Source organism: Apodemus sylvaticus, chromosome 1, assembly GCF_947179515.1.
Source record: "Apodemus sylvaticus chromosome 1, mApoSyl1.1, whole genome shotgun sequence".
Taxonomy (NCBI): domain Eukaryota; kingdom Metazoa; phylum Chordata; class Mammalia; order Rodentia; family Muridae; genus Apodemus; species Apodemus sylvaticus.
Window position 1 is genome coordinate 39,392,075 of NC_067472.1, and position 14,969 is coordinate 39,407,043.

General features: G+C 43.1%; 1 protein-coding gene across 1 annotated transcript in view; it reads right to left on the minus strand.

Moving 5' to 3' along the window:
* Positions 1 to 5,689: 5,689 nt before the first annotated feature.
* The window catches only part of Trpm3 (transient receptor potential cation channel subfamily M member 3), an 863,316-nt gene continuing 854,036 nt past the window's right edge, over positions 5,690 to 14,969 (minus strand). Inside the window, 2 exon segments of the mRNA XM_052188302.1 lie at positions 5,690 to 7,142; positions 11,962 to 12,094. Of these exon segments, the coding sequence (XP_052044262.1) occupies positions 5,690 to 7,142; positions 11,962 to 12,094 (1,586 nt within the window).

Genomic DNA, 14,969 nt, shown 5'->3' on the forward strand with positions numbered 1-14,969 from the left:
GGAGACCCCCCCCCAAAAAAAAATCCCGTGCCCCCAGGCCTAAGGCTGATCTCATCCTATGCCTCACATTCTTTAGCAATCTGCTTCCCCTGGGGACACTGATGTCCCTCAGAGTTGGTCCAGTTTCCAACACCGTGATGTAAGGATCCTATGCTGGCAGGAGAAGATGGCCAGTTTCCCCAGGAAAGTTAGGAAAGGAATCATCACCTCTTAATGAATCTAGATGACCTGGTCACCTATATCCCCTCTCAGATGACACAGAGAAATCAGTAGGTCTTGATTTTACTAGGGATGACCTGTGCAAGGAGGTCCCAAAGGCAAAGGCACCATCAACACTTGGTGAAATCAATTTGAAAAAAAAGAAAAAGTTGTTCTTTTTTAGCCAGAACCAGCCCCCTCTTTTATGGACTCTAACCTGAGAGACAGGATGCTGGACTTGTAGATACAGGGCAAAGCTGGTGTTGATAAAAGTTTTCCCTGCTCAGTTTGGGAGCATTTTGACTGTGCAAATTGGATCCATTCCTTTCCAGATGTTGAAGGGCTTCTAACAACCGAACGGCGACTTCTTGAAAGAACAAGCTCTTCAGAGTCACCTGGTGTTTCATCAAACAATCACCCCACTCCCACCTCTGGGCTTGGCACACCGACAGGGTGTGAAAGCCACAGGACAAGAAGGGAGGTCTCATGCATTGCCACGGGGACACTCACAGTGATCAGGGCATTTCTGCTCTGTCATTGTGCACTTTGACTTTCATCTCTGGTTTAGCAATTTGCACCCAGGAAGCCCTAAAGAATCCAAGATGTGTCTTTCATATATCACAGATGCCCCCACACCTAGACCTTGGGACTCCAGAGTGGTGCTGCCTTGTCATCTCTGGGTCCCCTAGCTATTGCAACTTGTAGTTTACTTTATTTCAAATTATTTGCTCAGACTTTAAAAAAATTGAAAAGCGAAAAGAAACCCTTGATGACCTGTTTCCAGTTTTTGAGAACTGAAAGTAGTCCCCAGTTTAAGAAGCCCAATAATTTGAGTGACTTGTTAAATGTTTTAAGGATCGCAGCAGACAAGAGTAAACCGTTAAGTGCCTTAAAAAGGTAAAGCAACACACATATAGTGTGCATTGTGCTGACACAGAATTAAGACTGGGTTTGGAGAGGGATTACTTCAGTTGAGCCACATTGTTATGGTAAAGATTAGCATAGTTGAATGCAATCTCTAGGCCAAATATAAAGCCATCGAAACAATCACTTTATCTAGAACAGACAGTGCTCCTGAATGAATGGATTTATAAAACACTGTATGCCGCTTCCATATGGGGTCAGCAGGTGTAAACAGACAGCTAATTCAACTGGAGTTTAAACTATTTAAGTTCATTTGCTGTATAGTCTGTTGTAGAACATACCAGCTTGTCTGATGCAAAAACCACACCTTGCCCTTCCCAGCTCGTGAGACTTGGTGGTGGAGGCACATCAGCTTATATAAGTATTTTACGGGGGTCTAAGAAATGTGAAGAGCATAATAGAGGTCAGGGACAAAAATGCCCATTGCTAGAGGCTGCTAAAAACATGGAAATGGGAGCATAATTAATCCTTGCCACATGTGCTTCTTTATTGAATGTTACAGATTTATAAATGATTATAAAGCTGTCCTGTAACGTTCATTAATACAACCACATGCTACAACTATGCTGGGTTAGACACAGGTTACAGATAGGTTTACATGTGTTTTTTATAATACAGCATTGCCCAATATGTTACACGGCATAGCCTATAGATATAGCATGATGGATAACTGGATAATGTTTATTATCTTTAAAGAAATTAAACAGCCCAAACATCCAGGAAGATTAGACTGTACAGTTGCAGAAAAAAGAAAAGAAAAATACGTACTATCCAGTGATCTACCATAATGTTATCTATAGAAACCAGATTTTAAAATACAATTGTAACATTCAGAAGAAACACATTTTGTGTTTTCACGAGTACACCCCCCCTCATTTCATTATTCTGTTATATGTATAATATATATATATATTTTTTTTAAAGGGGGAACTTTCAAAGTGCTAAGTAGTAACTGGCTCTGGAAGCTTCAACCTTAAAGAAACATCCAGTTTTCTAAAGTGCCCCGCTCTTACTGTCCTTCTTTTGGCTTGCACACACACAAACTGCCCATGTCAATTATCCTCTTGCTTTCTAGTACTCCATTCAAATCTACCAGTTTCTAACGGTAAATATAAAATATGGCGGTTCATCAGGAAACCTTCATGGCCATTTTTATAAAACATTCTTCGTTTCTTTCCCAAAAGGAACAAGCAAGCAATTTAGAGCAAATCATTACACATCGTAGTATATAACAATCGGCGTCCATGAAGCAGCCGATTAAACAATCTATCTCTTCTTGAGCCCTCTATGACTTTATTTATGTATGGTCTTCAGTGACTGGCTACTCACTGTTTAATTCACAGAGGCAGGTAATTAAGGTCCCCTCCATCAGGGACATGGTGGAACAAATGAGCTAAACACAGGCTGTCTACACAAGGCCACAGAATCAGTGCCACACTGGTACACAGAGAACCCAGAAATGGAAGGAGGTGGGGTTGAAAACAACATACACACATGTGCACAGGCGAGACATGGCTTGTGAAACCTACACAGTTTGTGTCTGAAGTTGTTTACGTTTGGCTTATAGACTTCACACACTTCACCAAAGATGTTAGCACTTAATTTTCATGCAGAACAAAAGCTCAGGACTGTAAAGTGTTTCCTTTCCCAAGTTATCTTCTTTCTCTCAGGCGACCACGACAAACAGAAGCACATAGGCTCATTCTCTCTCACCCTTTCTTCCGAGGAGGCCCCAAAACCAGGCTCTAGAGTGCTTGGTATCCTGCTCTATTGTCACAGCTGGTTTCCTCTTGGACTCCTCTATAGATTCCCTGGGAGAGTCTTTGCCTTTGAGAATGCTTGCTACCCAAAATCATGAAGATGTTAGTGCATAAGGACATCCAGCTAGCCATATCTAAAGAGGGGAAGTGCTAAAACCTTGGTTCAAACTCTGGTGCTGAGACTCGGCCCTCCTGAGAATCACAGGGAAATGGTCTGGAAGTGTATAGTGCCTATTGCAGCATGATTGATGATGAATGAATGTAGTCTCTTTAATAATCACCAGTCACTGTGGAACGGTGTGTGTGTGTGTGTGTGTATGTGTGTGTGTGTGTGAGATGAACCCCTTAATGCTATAGTGCGGCTTCACATGGATGTGAGTTTGGGGTGCAGAAGGGTTTAGAGTTTCTATCCGCTTCTCACGGGGACTCATGGCTCAAGGAAGCTTAGAGACAAATGATTTATTTTCAGGTTCAGAGCACGTCTGCTGGTAGGGAGATCACCAATAAGGACGTGAGTGTCTCTAGCATAGTTATCAATGAAGAGCGCAGGTGTTGCCTAAATTCCAAGGATGAAAAGGGATTCTTTAGGGCTACATGCTTGCCACCCTTCTGCTGAAAAGATTGTTTTTTCTTTAAAGGCTACAGGTTTTATGGTGGACTAACTTGATTTCACTAAGCGGCATGCACCTTGGTGTTTAGAACTACAGTGAAAAAGCACCAAGGATAACTTGGGACCAGGAACACTAAATTCTCTCTCTCTCTCTCAAACAGGGTCTCATGTAGTCCAGGTTGGCCTTGAACTTGATATGTACCAGAGGCTAACTCTGAGTTCCTCATCTTTCTGCCTCTTCTTCCCAAGTGCCCGGATTCACACACAGTGTAAGTTACCACTAACTATTCCTGACTCGAAATCATTTTTCTTAAAGACTTTGTGTTCAGTGATCTAAATAGGAATCCAAAGTTTTGTGGTCAAGATTTCTTTAACCTACTCCAAGTCCAGGTTCTGTTCTAGCAATGTATGCCCCTCCATCGTAGTCGGTGTAGTACAAACTGGCTTAGAATCACTCATCTATTCAGCTTGATTTGGTGATAATAGCCTTGTGTCAGAGCAACCAGAGTGAAAGGGATCTCATGACAATGGCTGCTTTCAAATAGGAGGAGATGGGGTAGGTGGAGACCATTTTGACAGTTCTTGTTCAGTGTAAAGACAGGTGAAGACCAGAGATATTATTGTTTTTTTTAAAAAAAATTATAATTTCAACAGTGCACAATAACCTTTTTCCAGAGAAACTACTTGGACACTAAAAAATAGTCTTGGTTATACCATCAGATGACAGGAATTCAAAGCCTTTAAAGAAATCTCTATGTGTCTGTATCTATGCTGTATATAAACAGGAGTCTGGGTGTGGATGTATATGTAAGCAGCATAAACTATGGAACTCTGTATATGGTATATTTACTTTCTATTTTGGCCCTACTGTATCTTTTTTATAGCTTTGTAAGTAAGAAACATATTCATGGCCTGCCTGCAACTGATAGGTTTGGGTTGAGATCAAGCCCCTATTCAAATCTAAAGTTATTTATGGTTTTTAAACTTCCTTAAAAAGTACTTTGGAACATTTCCATAAAAAAGATACCAGCCCTTGAAAAACTCTGATTAAATTTATGCTGAGCCCAGATTAGATGGCTAAACTCTAGGTATGAAAATATCCACATATAACCATGTGTTCAAATACAAAATGGCCACGTGATGAGCGGTGTGGAAATTTGGCAGTTACATCTTGGAGGTGTCTGGAGGACAGAGTGGAGACATGCAGATGATGAAGGCCCACACAGCAGCGTCACACACTATGAACGGTGAGCTATAACAACATCCCACTTAATGGCAACTTAATGTTAGATCTTCCCACCTTTTTCTTAAAGTTCAATATTACATATTTGATGAGTGAATTCTTTGATGACAGGTGAGATACAAAATAACATAAAAATATAAAATTATCTGAGTACATTCATCCTGAGCTTACTTGACTATTCTTGATTGCCCATTATAAATCATATGACTTTTGCTTTCAACATTAATTCTTCTGTCATTTTGATTGCAAGACAAAAAAAAGGCATTTTTTTTTCTGTTCCCTTATTTTCTTCTAAAGAGATAAACAGTTGTGGCACCAGAAGTGAATAGATAAGAGACAGGTGAACTGTATATATGACTGTTACCTTGGTTTTCTTTATAATGACCAATTACAGAAGTGTTGGCATGAGAAGGATGTGGGACGTTAGGTAGAACTGCTTGCTGCCGGCTTATACTGAATAAAAAGGATGCTCTTCATCAGTCACCAGTGATGGAACCAATGTGAAAAGAAAACAGAATGGAAGTTTAGAATATCTCATCTTGAACGCTGCCTACTCTAATTTCACTTTGCAATTTAGCCCTCGACTCTTGATTACAGGGCTGAAATCCCATGATGCCTGTCGGCATGGAGAGTGTTGAAGCCCATTGGCTCCCCAGAGCTCATGGATTTCTGTGGTGCCTGGTGACACCCATTCATCTCTAGGCCCTGTCTGTTGTCTTTACCCCTCCCTACCCAACAGATAGGAACATGCCTTAACCCCTGTGTTTTGCACTGGGCCAGATGGAATGCTTGCTTGACCTGTGGCCCAGAGGTTACCATTGAGTTAATGTCTCCCATTGTTTTGCTCAGCTAAGAATAAAGCAGGTCTAACTCAAGGAAGGGGGGACGTGGTGGGCATTGGGGAGAATTTTAGTGCTGGATTCTTGAGCCTCCTGCAACACATGGTAAGATGGTTTAGTTGTGCTTGCTTTCAAAGCTATGAAAAGCCGATGTTCTAGACAGTCTCTTCATGGATAGGTTATCCCCTCGGCTCTGCGGCTTGGAGGACTGACTTCTCTGGAAGGGATTTCGGAGACTTGCCGTATTCCTCTGTCTATCAAGCTTGTCACTGATGGAGAAGCTCTTTCTGGTATGTGCATATGGTACGCTTGGCTCCTCTGCCGAGTAGCTGTTGGCGCGCTCTATCTTGGGAACTGTGATGTTGTTGGATAGGGTTCTGTCTGCATTCTCAGCCTCCTGAGAGGATATCGGATTGGCAGCTCTCCGGCCTCTGGCCTCATTTTCTTCACTGTCAGAGCTAGGATGGCTCAGCTCTGCCTCTCGCTCAGGGTGGCAACAAGATAAGTCTTCCACTTTGTCTCCGAGACCTCCGGGGAAGGTGGCTCTGTCAGCTATTGCTTGGGGGGCATTGACACATCTTGTGTCGATACAGTCTGTAATACTTGTGTATTCTGCTGTTTTCACAGGCACCCCAAAGTTGGCGTAGTAGCTCCTTGAAGGAGAAAACATAAAGCTATGGGATTTTACAATGGGGGCCTCTTCCATAAGAAAGGGCGTGGTGGCTAGGTAGCGGCTACTCTTGGAACGCTCGATGGTATGGTATGTTGGAGGGTCTGTGTCCCAGGGGTTTTGGCATTCTGGGAGGTGGGTATAGTCTGAAGAAAAAGATCTAGTGTCCATGGAGGTGAGGTCTTCAAAATCAATGCTTCTGCTTGGAGGTCGGTCTGTAGGTGCGAGGGTTGCATAGGCACTACTTGAAGGGGCTGTGGAAGGTGCTAGAGCTGAAAAACTTGGCTCGCCCAGACCAAGGATGTTCATGGAATTATCCAGAGGGTCTATATCACAGTGGAGCTCATCCATGGCAGAGACATAGATGTCTATGCATGATGATGGTCTTCTGGAGTCAGGAACAATGGCCAAGGTGTTTGCAGGGGCTGCAGGAGCTTTGGGTTCTTTTGCTACTGAGTGGGAGCTGGTAGCTCGGTGTAAGCTCAGGGACCTTTCTTTGAAAATGCTTTCCAACTTTTCTATACCACCTTTGTCTTTCACATTGACTGAATAGAAAGAATGGCTTCGCATACGGGGCATTAAGGTTGGAGAAGTTGGGGACATGGTCTCCTCACCTGCAGGGTCTATACTCTCTTGAAGTTTGAAGGTGTTCCCTTCCTGGCTGTTGAAGCTGCTCTGGCGGACGATGTAGGCTGCATCCGTGCAGTCTGAGGAGGTCCGTGAGCGGATTTTGTTAGACTCCGCCCGCTCCAGACCAGTCAGGCGCTCCAGGGCCGTGGCCATGCGCCCGATGAGGTCCTCCAGCTGTGCTAACCGGATGTCCACAGTCTGGAGTGAAGCCTTCATGGAATGTTCTCTCTCATTAACTTCCTCCAGCCTCATGGACATGTTCTCTACCCTGTGTGAGAAGCAAAGAGTGAGAGTCACTTGGGTCAGTCCCTCTGCTGGGGGAGTTGGAGGATCAGGCTAGAAGATGCCAAAACTGTGCTCTACTCCAAGAGAGAATCAGGAGGGTTATAGGTAAAGGGAGAGGCTGGAGGGGAGAGAGTGGTGTTCTGACTGCTACCGAGGATCACGGGATCTGGATACTTTTGTGTTGAAGACACTTTGGGAATGATCTAATCCACTGGTTTTCTGTAGTTTTAGTAATTCTTAAAAGTAGTCAATCGCAGAAACCGCCAGACTGATTTCCAGAGTGGTTGTACCAATTTGCAACCCCACCAGAAAACTGGGCACCTCACTTCCAGAAGATCTTGCTATACCACTCCTGGGCATATACCCAGAGGATTCCCCACCATGTAATAAGGATACATGCTCTACTATGTTCATAGCAGCCCTATTTATAATTGCCAGATGCTGGAAAGAACCCAGGTATCCCTCAACAGAAGAGTGGATGCAAAAAATGTGGTATATCTACACAATGGAGTACTATTCAGCCATTAGAAACAATGAATTCATGAAATTCTTAGGCAAATGGATGGAGCTAGAGAACATCATACTAAGTGAGGTAACCCAGACTCAAAAGGTGAATCATGGTATGCACTCACTAATAAGTGGATATTAACCTAGAAAACTGGAATACCCAAAACATAATCTACACATCAAATGAGGTACAAGAAGAAAGGAAGAGTGGCCCTTGTTCTGGAAAGACTCAGTGAAGCAATATTCAGCAAAACCAGAACGGGGAAGTGGGAAGGGGTGGGTGGGAGGACAGGGGGAGAGAAGGGGGCTTGCGGAACTTTCAGGGAGTGGGGGGGCTAGAAAAGGGGAAATCATTTGAAATGTAAATAAAAAATATATCGAATAAAAAAATTTTAAACAAACAAACAAACAAACAAAAAACACCCTTACTCCATAGTGATCTAATAGGAGATATGGGATTAGTTTGATCTTCTTATATCTGTTGAGATCTGTTTTGAGACCAATTATATGGTTAGTTTTGGAGAAGGTACGATAAGGTGCTAAGAAGAATGTATATTCTTTTGATTTAAAATGAAATGTTCTGTAGATATCTATTAAATCCATTTATTCAAAAAAAAAAAGTAGTCAATCGCCCAGTGGCACTCCTACCTCAGCCTCCTGAACTTCTGAGATGGCAGGCAAACTCTACTGTGCCTGCCATAATTCAGAGGCTTTTTGCTTTCAGTTTAGCATCCCCCAGGTCCTGCTTCCTAGAAGTATTTAAGCACTCGAAGAGTAAGAAGAAGCAGAATAGCTAATCTCCTGCTGTTGTTTGTGGAGCCCAGTGGATCTAGGGGCTGATACCTGAAGGGAATAATGGTGCTGTTTTGGCATGACTGAGGCCTAACAAGGGAGGTCAGCTGGACACAGACCAGAAATCTAATAAGAAAGAAAGGAAGCTGGGACGCAGGAGAAGAAGCTCTTTAGGCACACTAGGAAAGGTCTGATGGGAGCCCTAAGAACAGACTTAAAAAATAGAACCAGAGCTGGAAGCCAGCTGCAAAGGGGCTAAAAAAAATATGCAGGGTCTGTCTATGTAACTCTGTCTGTCCTGGAACTTGCTTTATAGACCAGGCTGACCTTGAACTCACAAAGATTTGCCTGCTTCTACCTCCTGAATTCTGGCATTAAAGGCATGCAACAGCATACCCAACTCAAGAACTATTTTTAAGCAATTTTCATGACTTCTCTGTACCCCTAGGTGGTTGCTGTGTTAAGTTTTATAGAGAACAGTACCGGCTAGTGTTAATCCATTTCCATCCATTACTCTGGGTGTGATTAACCATCTAACCACTCAACAGTTTAACTAATGAGGGCCTGGTAACATCCAAAGAGGACCTGGTGTCAAATTTACTTTACTTTTGTTCTGTAACTAGAGACCTGATGTTAAACTTAATTTTTTTTTCCTTGAAGAGTTTAGGACCAATGACATGGTTCGATAGGCAGGGGCACTTGCCACCAAATCTGATGATCTGAGTTTGATCCTTGGGATGTACACGGTAGAAGGGAGAACTCATTCCTTCGAGTTGTCTCCCGACCTCCACATATGAATGGGCACACAGAGCCCACCAAGAATTTTAAGTCATGATTGAGGTCACTACATGCTGATTATGGTTGAATAGCTTAAGCAACAGAATGCAGACACGGGTGATAAGAATTTATAAATGAATAGGAATCCCTAAGCAGATAGACTCATGCAGTGACTAAGTTAAAAAGAGAAAGAAGGCCATTGTGGAAATCACGATGTTGTATGGAAAGAAACTGTCTTCAGCTTTCTGTCTCTCGAATCTCCAGATGGAGAGAGGTTCATTTCAGATTAACTCAGAAGATGCTGACAACAGGGTACAGGGGAGATGAGAGGAGTCACATGCCCGTGAGAAGAGTAAGCTCTTAGTGCTTTGGGCTTTCAGTTTCTGCAATCTACATGAAGGTGGGCTTATGTAATATTCTCTGTTATATGGACTATGTTCAACTGACAGGGAAGCAGCCACACACATCTCTGCTAATGTCTCTCCACACAGACACACTCACACGGAGATCTCTGTTCCTAGCTGTCTCTGTTAAGAGGCTATAAATAAGACAGGTGATATCACCTGTCATTCCACTCAGAAAGGATATCCTGGAGGATACTGAGGCAGCTAGTATGGATGCTTTGGTCTCTTTCTGGGTTCCCAATGCATCCTGAGGCATTTCTGTTGTGCTGCATACTGTTGCAAGATATTAGTTTTTGGTTTTCTTACAAATGCAAAGAACCCCAAAATAACCACAGCAAAACGTCAAAATGAACAGAAGCCATAGAAGAAGAACAAGGCCTAGGTTTGCAGCCCTGGGCCTGCTCAGGAGGCCATGCTGGGTCTTTAGGCCCAGTCTTCCTATTGCCCATTCAGCAAGAGGTCAAGCTTCTGCTCTGTTCCGCATTCCTGGTACCTTCTGGCCTCACTCATACTCTGAGGAGCCATCCTGGCAGGTCAGGGGAGAGAGTCATCTTGCAGGGTTGGCTGACATGGAGTGAGAGACCCTGGTTCCTTCCTGGGTTTTCCAGAAGGAGTTGTTGACTTGGTCACAGTATATTCACATGTGCTGACATATGGCCCTCACCACCCCAGTTCCTCAGAAAGCCAAAACTTTCCTGGCATCTTAATATACCTCTCCCTTCTTGCCTTTCTTGCCTCCTAGGCCTGTGGTTTTTCTGAATTCAAAAAGTATTTCAAAGGCCCGAAGACATATGCCGAGGAAATATGTCTCAGCTATGGTAATATTCCCACATGGCACAATTTTCTGGAAGCACATGGCTGTGTGTCCATTCATAAACATCTTTCCAAGGCCTCAGGAGGAGAGAGAGCTTCAGAATTTCAACTTCTTCCCCGTTTGCCAGAGAACTACTTTACAGCATATCATAAATCTCTCTATTTTGTAGTGGCAGCTGTGTATAAAATCTGTGCTCAGCCTTAAACCTTATTAATATTGGCTTGGTACCTATGGATATAACCACGCATTGGCATATGTGATTATACCTATGTACATAAGCTGCATTCTCTAAAAAAGAGCAAGAGACAAAAAAAAACCTACTTTTGCTAATAAAGAATCTTTGATGTGGGCACACAAAGTGTCATTTCATGAAAATTAGAAGTGTTTCTCAAATCTTTGAAGCTCCATCACACTGACTGCAGTCATCAATTATGTCTTCTACACTAGTTCTTTCTGTCTTTATAGAGTAAACAGTTAAAACATAGTTACTCCAGTTCTTTGTGATACCCTTTGAGTGTTCTTTTGAATGCTAATGCTGGGTTATGAATGCACCAGCTTGGAATGATGGTTTTCTTAGTCTACAGTAATGTCAGAGACATAAACCATAGGAGCATTTGCTTAGATCTAGAGCTAATAGATATCTGTCTTGTGTGCTCCCAGGCACATGTGTGCATGTGTGTGTGTGTGTGTGTGTGTGTGTGTGTGTGTGTTACGTCTTATTTTTTTGAGGCAGGGTCTCTCAGTGAACCTGGAGCCTGCATTTTTTTTTTTTAGGTTAAGCAAGCTGCAGTGGTCTTACTGTCTCTACCCCTGACAGCACCATGGTTACTGGTGTACATGAGGCTATGCTTGTCTTATGATGTGGGTGTTACCGCCAGAGCCCAGCTACTAATGTTTGTGTCAGAGATTTTTCTTATAGGTCTCTTGGCTCTCAAACACATTTGATAAGTGACAAAATAATATGAATAGAACATTTTGTATTAACTTCTTTGTTCTTAATCATGTTCTATAGAAAAAAAAAACCAAAAATAATTCTTGGAAAAATACTAACTATTATTCTCACTGATTGACAGAACTTAGGTTTTTGTTTATCTGGAAGTCATGGGACACTCACATAAGCCAAATAGGGGGCTATTCTCCTCTGGATAAGAATGCTTAATGGTCATAGTATGAAACATGAACTTGTTGAAGAGCTAAGTTGGGTGTGGGTTCCCCTTGCTTTATGTCTAGCACAAATGTTTCCAGTTTCTGGTCCAAGCCAGATCTGTTCTAGACTTACTAATTCTCCCACCCAGCTCAAAGCTTTCTCTATTTCCTGGAAAGGCCCAGGATCTCTAAGTCTGGAACTTTGATCAACTGACTGAACAGGAAATGTCATGTTCTTTCAGAAGGTTCATGTTTTCTTGGGCAGTAAAGATAAGCATACGAGGTCTATGTTATGGAGATGCAAGAGCAAGTCAGCTGGTAACATGGCCCGTGGCATGAAGCATCTGTGTGAAGGAACACACCTTTCCGATGTAACCCGTATCCTCTCATCGTTGGATGAGTTGAAGCGATCATCCTTCTCTCTGAAATATTCCTCTATGCACTGCTCTTCAAAATCATGCACTTTCTTGAGTTCATCATCAGTTATGAAGAGTTCTGTGGGAGTGGAGGAGGGGGAGAAGAGAGCTGTGAGACAGAGCAGGGACCGCAACAGCATCTGGTCTGAGGCCTAATGACAGTTTTAAACAAATCCAGGCTGGAGAAAGTCTCCCAGATTCTATTGTGAGTTCCAGACGGAGTCCAAATCTAATTAGGCCACTCGAATCACCAGCTCCTTCCTGAGCCGCAGAGTAGTGCGGTCTCTGGAGCCCACCTGGGTATACCTGGCTACCACAGGAGCTGGGCTTAATTAAGGAAGCAGCAGGAGAACATAAGAGAACATAAAGGAAGGAAGGGAAAGGAAGCAACTGGAAGCAGGGGTGATTTTTTAAAGGCTCCAAATTTCCTGTGCTGTGTAGTATGACATGTGAAGTTATTGATTGATACTCTTTGTTTAATCTCATCCTCTCCCTGTTTTTTTCTTTCTATTTAGAGTTGAGAGAGCCACATAAACATATTTCTAGTAATTCTTGAAATTATTAGTAACCCCAAGACCCAGTTTTGACCAAGAAACAAAAGGAGGGTACTGCAGGGTGGGGTGGAATGTAGGAAAGAGATTTTTGCTTCACTGGTTGGAGAGAGAGAGAGAGACAGAGACAGAGACATACAGACACACACACACAGAGAGAAAGAGAGAGAGAGAGAGAGAGAGAGAGAGAGAGAGAGAGAGAGAGAGAGAGAGGGGGTATTCTTTTTATACATTTCATCTTCCTTTCTTTTTCCTAACTTCCACTTAAACATTTGATGGCCAGTGACTCAGTGACTCTCCTGTGACCTTGAAAACTAAATGACACAAAAGGAAAAGCTGAGCCAAAAAAAACCCCAAACAAACAAAAACAACAAACAAACAAACAAACAAACAACTGAGAAGGAGTCTGGGGCTGTGGCTAAAGGCTGTGGAGCTATGGCTGGAGTCCTGGACCATTGGCTCACTTTTTGTTTTGTAAGAAAAAGAAAGCTCCATTATCTATGCTATTGTTATTCTGTTTTTTTTCTTTTTTTGCTAATCAAAGGTAAACGTGCCCATCTGTGTGACGGGCACAGAAGTTTGGTGGAACTGTTAATCTTTGAATGGTTTATAGAGCAGGGTTCAAGAAAGAGTTGTTTTGGAAATTTCCCAAATCAGGAAGTCTTTCTCATCCTGGACCCTTGATATCCCACAGGACAGGCTCAAATGTTAGGAGAGCTCTTTGGGGCTTTGCTTTAGATGGCCCTTGCTTGTCTAGAAACATCAATTAGAACTTGCTAGAGGCTATAAAACATGACTGTAAAATCCACAGAGAAAATAGAAAACACCAGACCAAAACAGTCAGACTGCAGTTCTCAAACTCGACAGGCTCTGAGAGGGAGAGACAGCTATGCCAGGCAGGGATGCCTGAGATGTGGTCATGAAATTACAGAGTCTTGAACTTTAGGGTTGAGAAGGAGAGAGGCCAAGTCTAGACTTCCTCCCTGATGCCAGGGATTCATATTGCCCTCTGCTCGCAGTGTTTCTAAGATCTAAAGGAGTAGTCCCAATACTCACGAGTGCCTCATTCGACATCTTTGATATTTGTGTGTGAGTATGTGCATGCATGCATGCATGCGTGTATGCATGATATGCATGAGCACGAGGGAGAGAGAGAGAGAGAGAGAGAGAGAGAGAGAGAGAGAGAGTGGAGAGGGGGGAGGGAGAGAGAAAGAGGGAGGGAGGGAGAGGGAGGGAGGGAGAGAGAGAGAGAGAGAGAGAGAGAGAGAGAGAGAGAGAATATTTTATACACTGTTGCTATCTATGTGCTTGGCATTTATGTGGACGCTCTGCATCTAGAATCAGGGCCTCATGCTTGTATAAAAATCACTACAGGCTGAGCCAAACCCCAGCTCTATGCTGTTTTTTTTTTTTTAAAGAATAAAATATTCTTTAAAAACAAAATTCTTCCCATGTCAGATTTTACCATCTATCTCTAAGTTGACTCTTTCTGAGACTCAGCAAGAACCTGGAAATGCTCTGGGATCTTTTAATGACAGCTATGGGCTGAAGGGCAGAGCTTCATTCTTCCCTGATGGGTGGGTACCTGCACGGTTTTCCTCTCTGCTCTTCACTCTTCGCATCCTGTCAACTTTTCGAGATCTTCCCTGTGTGAAGGAAGTCTCTGGGGAGTGTGTTGCCTGCTCTACCCTGCCACATGTGCAGAGACCCGGTGATACATCTCATAACTACGCAGGCTGGAAATAAGCAAACAGTGTCTCTGATTGAGTGTGGGACCACATGCCTTTCATTCTAGCACCTGGGAGGTAGATGCAGTAAATGGCTAGGAGGATGCCAGCCTGGTCTGTATAGTTAGTTCCAGGCTAGCCAGGACTATGAAGTAGAAATAGGTCTCTGGATGATCCCTGTTGTGGTTTGAACACATAATTGCCCCTCCCCCCAGGCTTATGTGTTTGAGTAGCTGGTCCTCAGAGAGAGAGGGTAGCGCTGCATAACAATAAGTGAGGTCTGTCTGGGTCGCTGTGGATGAGTCTTTAAAGTTCATAGCCTGGCTAGGTTGCTGATTTAGGGTTTTGTTTTTTTTTTAATGCTTTTGGATTCCCCAAGGTAGGAGGAACTTCCTGCCCCTCATATTCCTGCTGCTATGGAGACCCTCATTTCCAAGGCCTTCCTTGCCATAACTGACTCTCTCTAAACTATGAAAAATATCTTTCCTTCTTTAAGTTTCTTTTGTTAGGTATTTGGTCACAATGAAAATAAAAAATTAATCCCACAGCCCTCCATCCTGCACTCTATTTCCAGTCATCTTGTGCTCTCTATCTAAGCTAAGTTTTCTACCACAGATGCTCATATGTTATTGAAATTGACTTGGAGCCCTGAGTCGACCCCCAGCGCAATATTCTT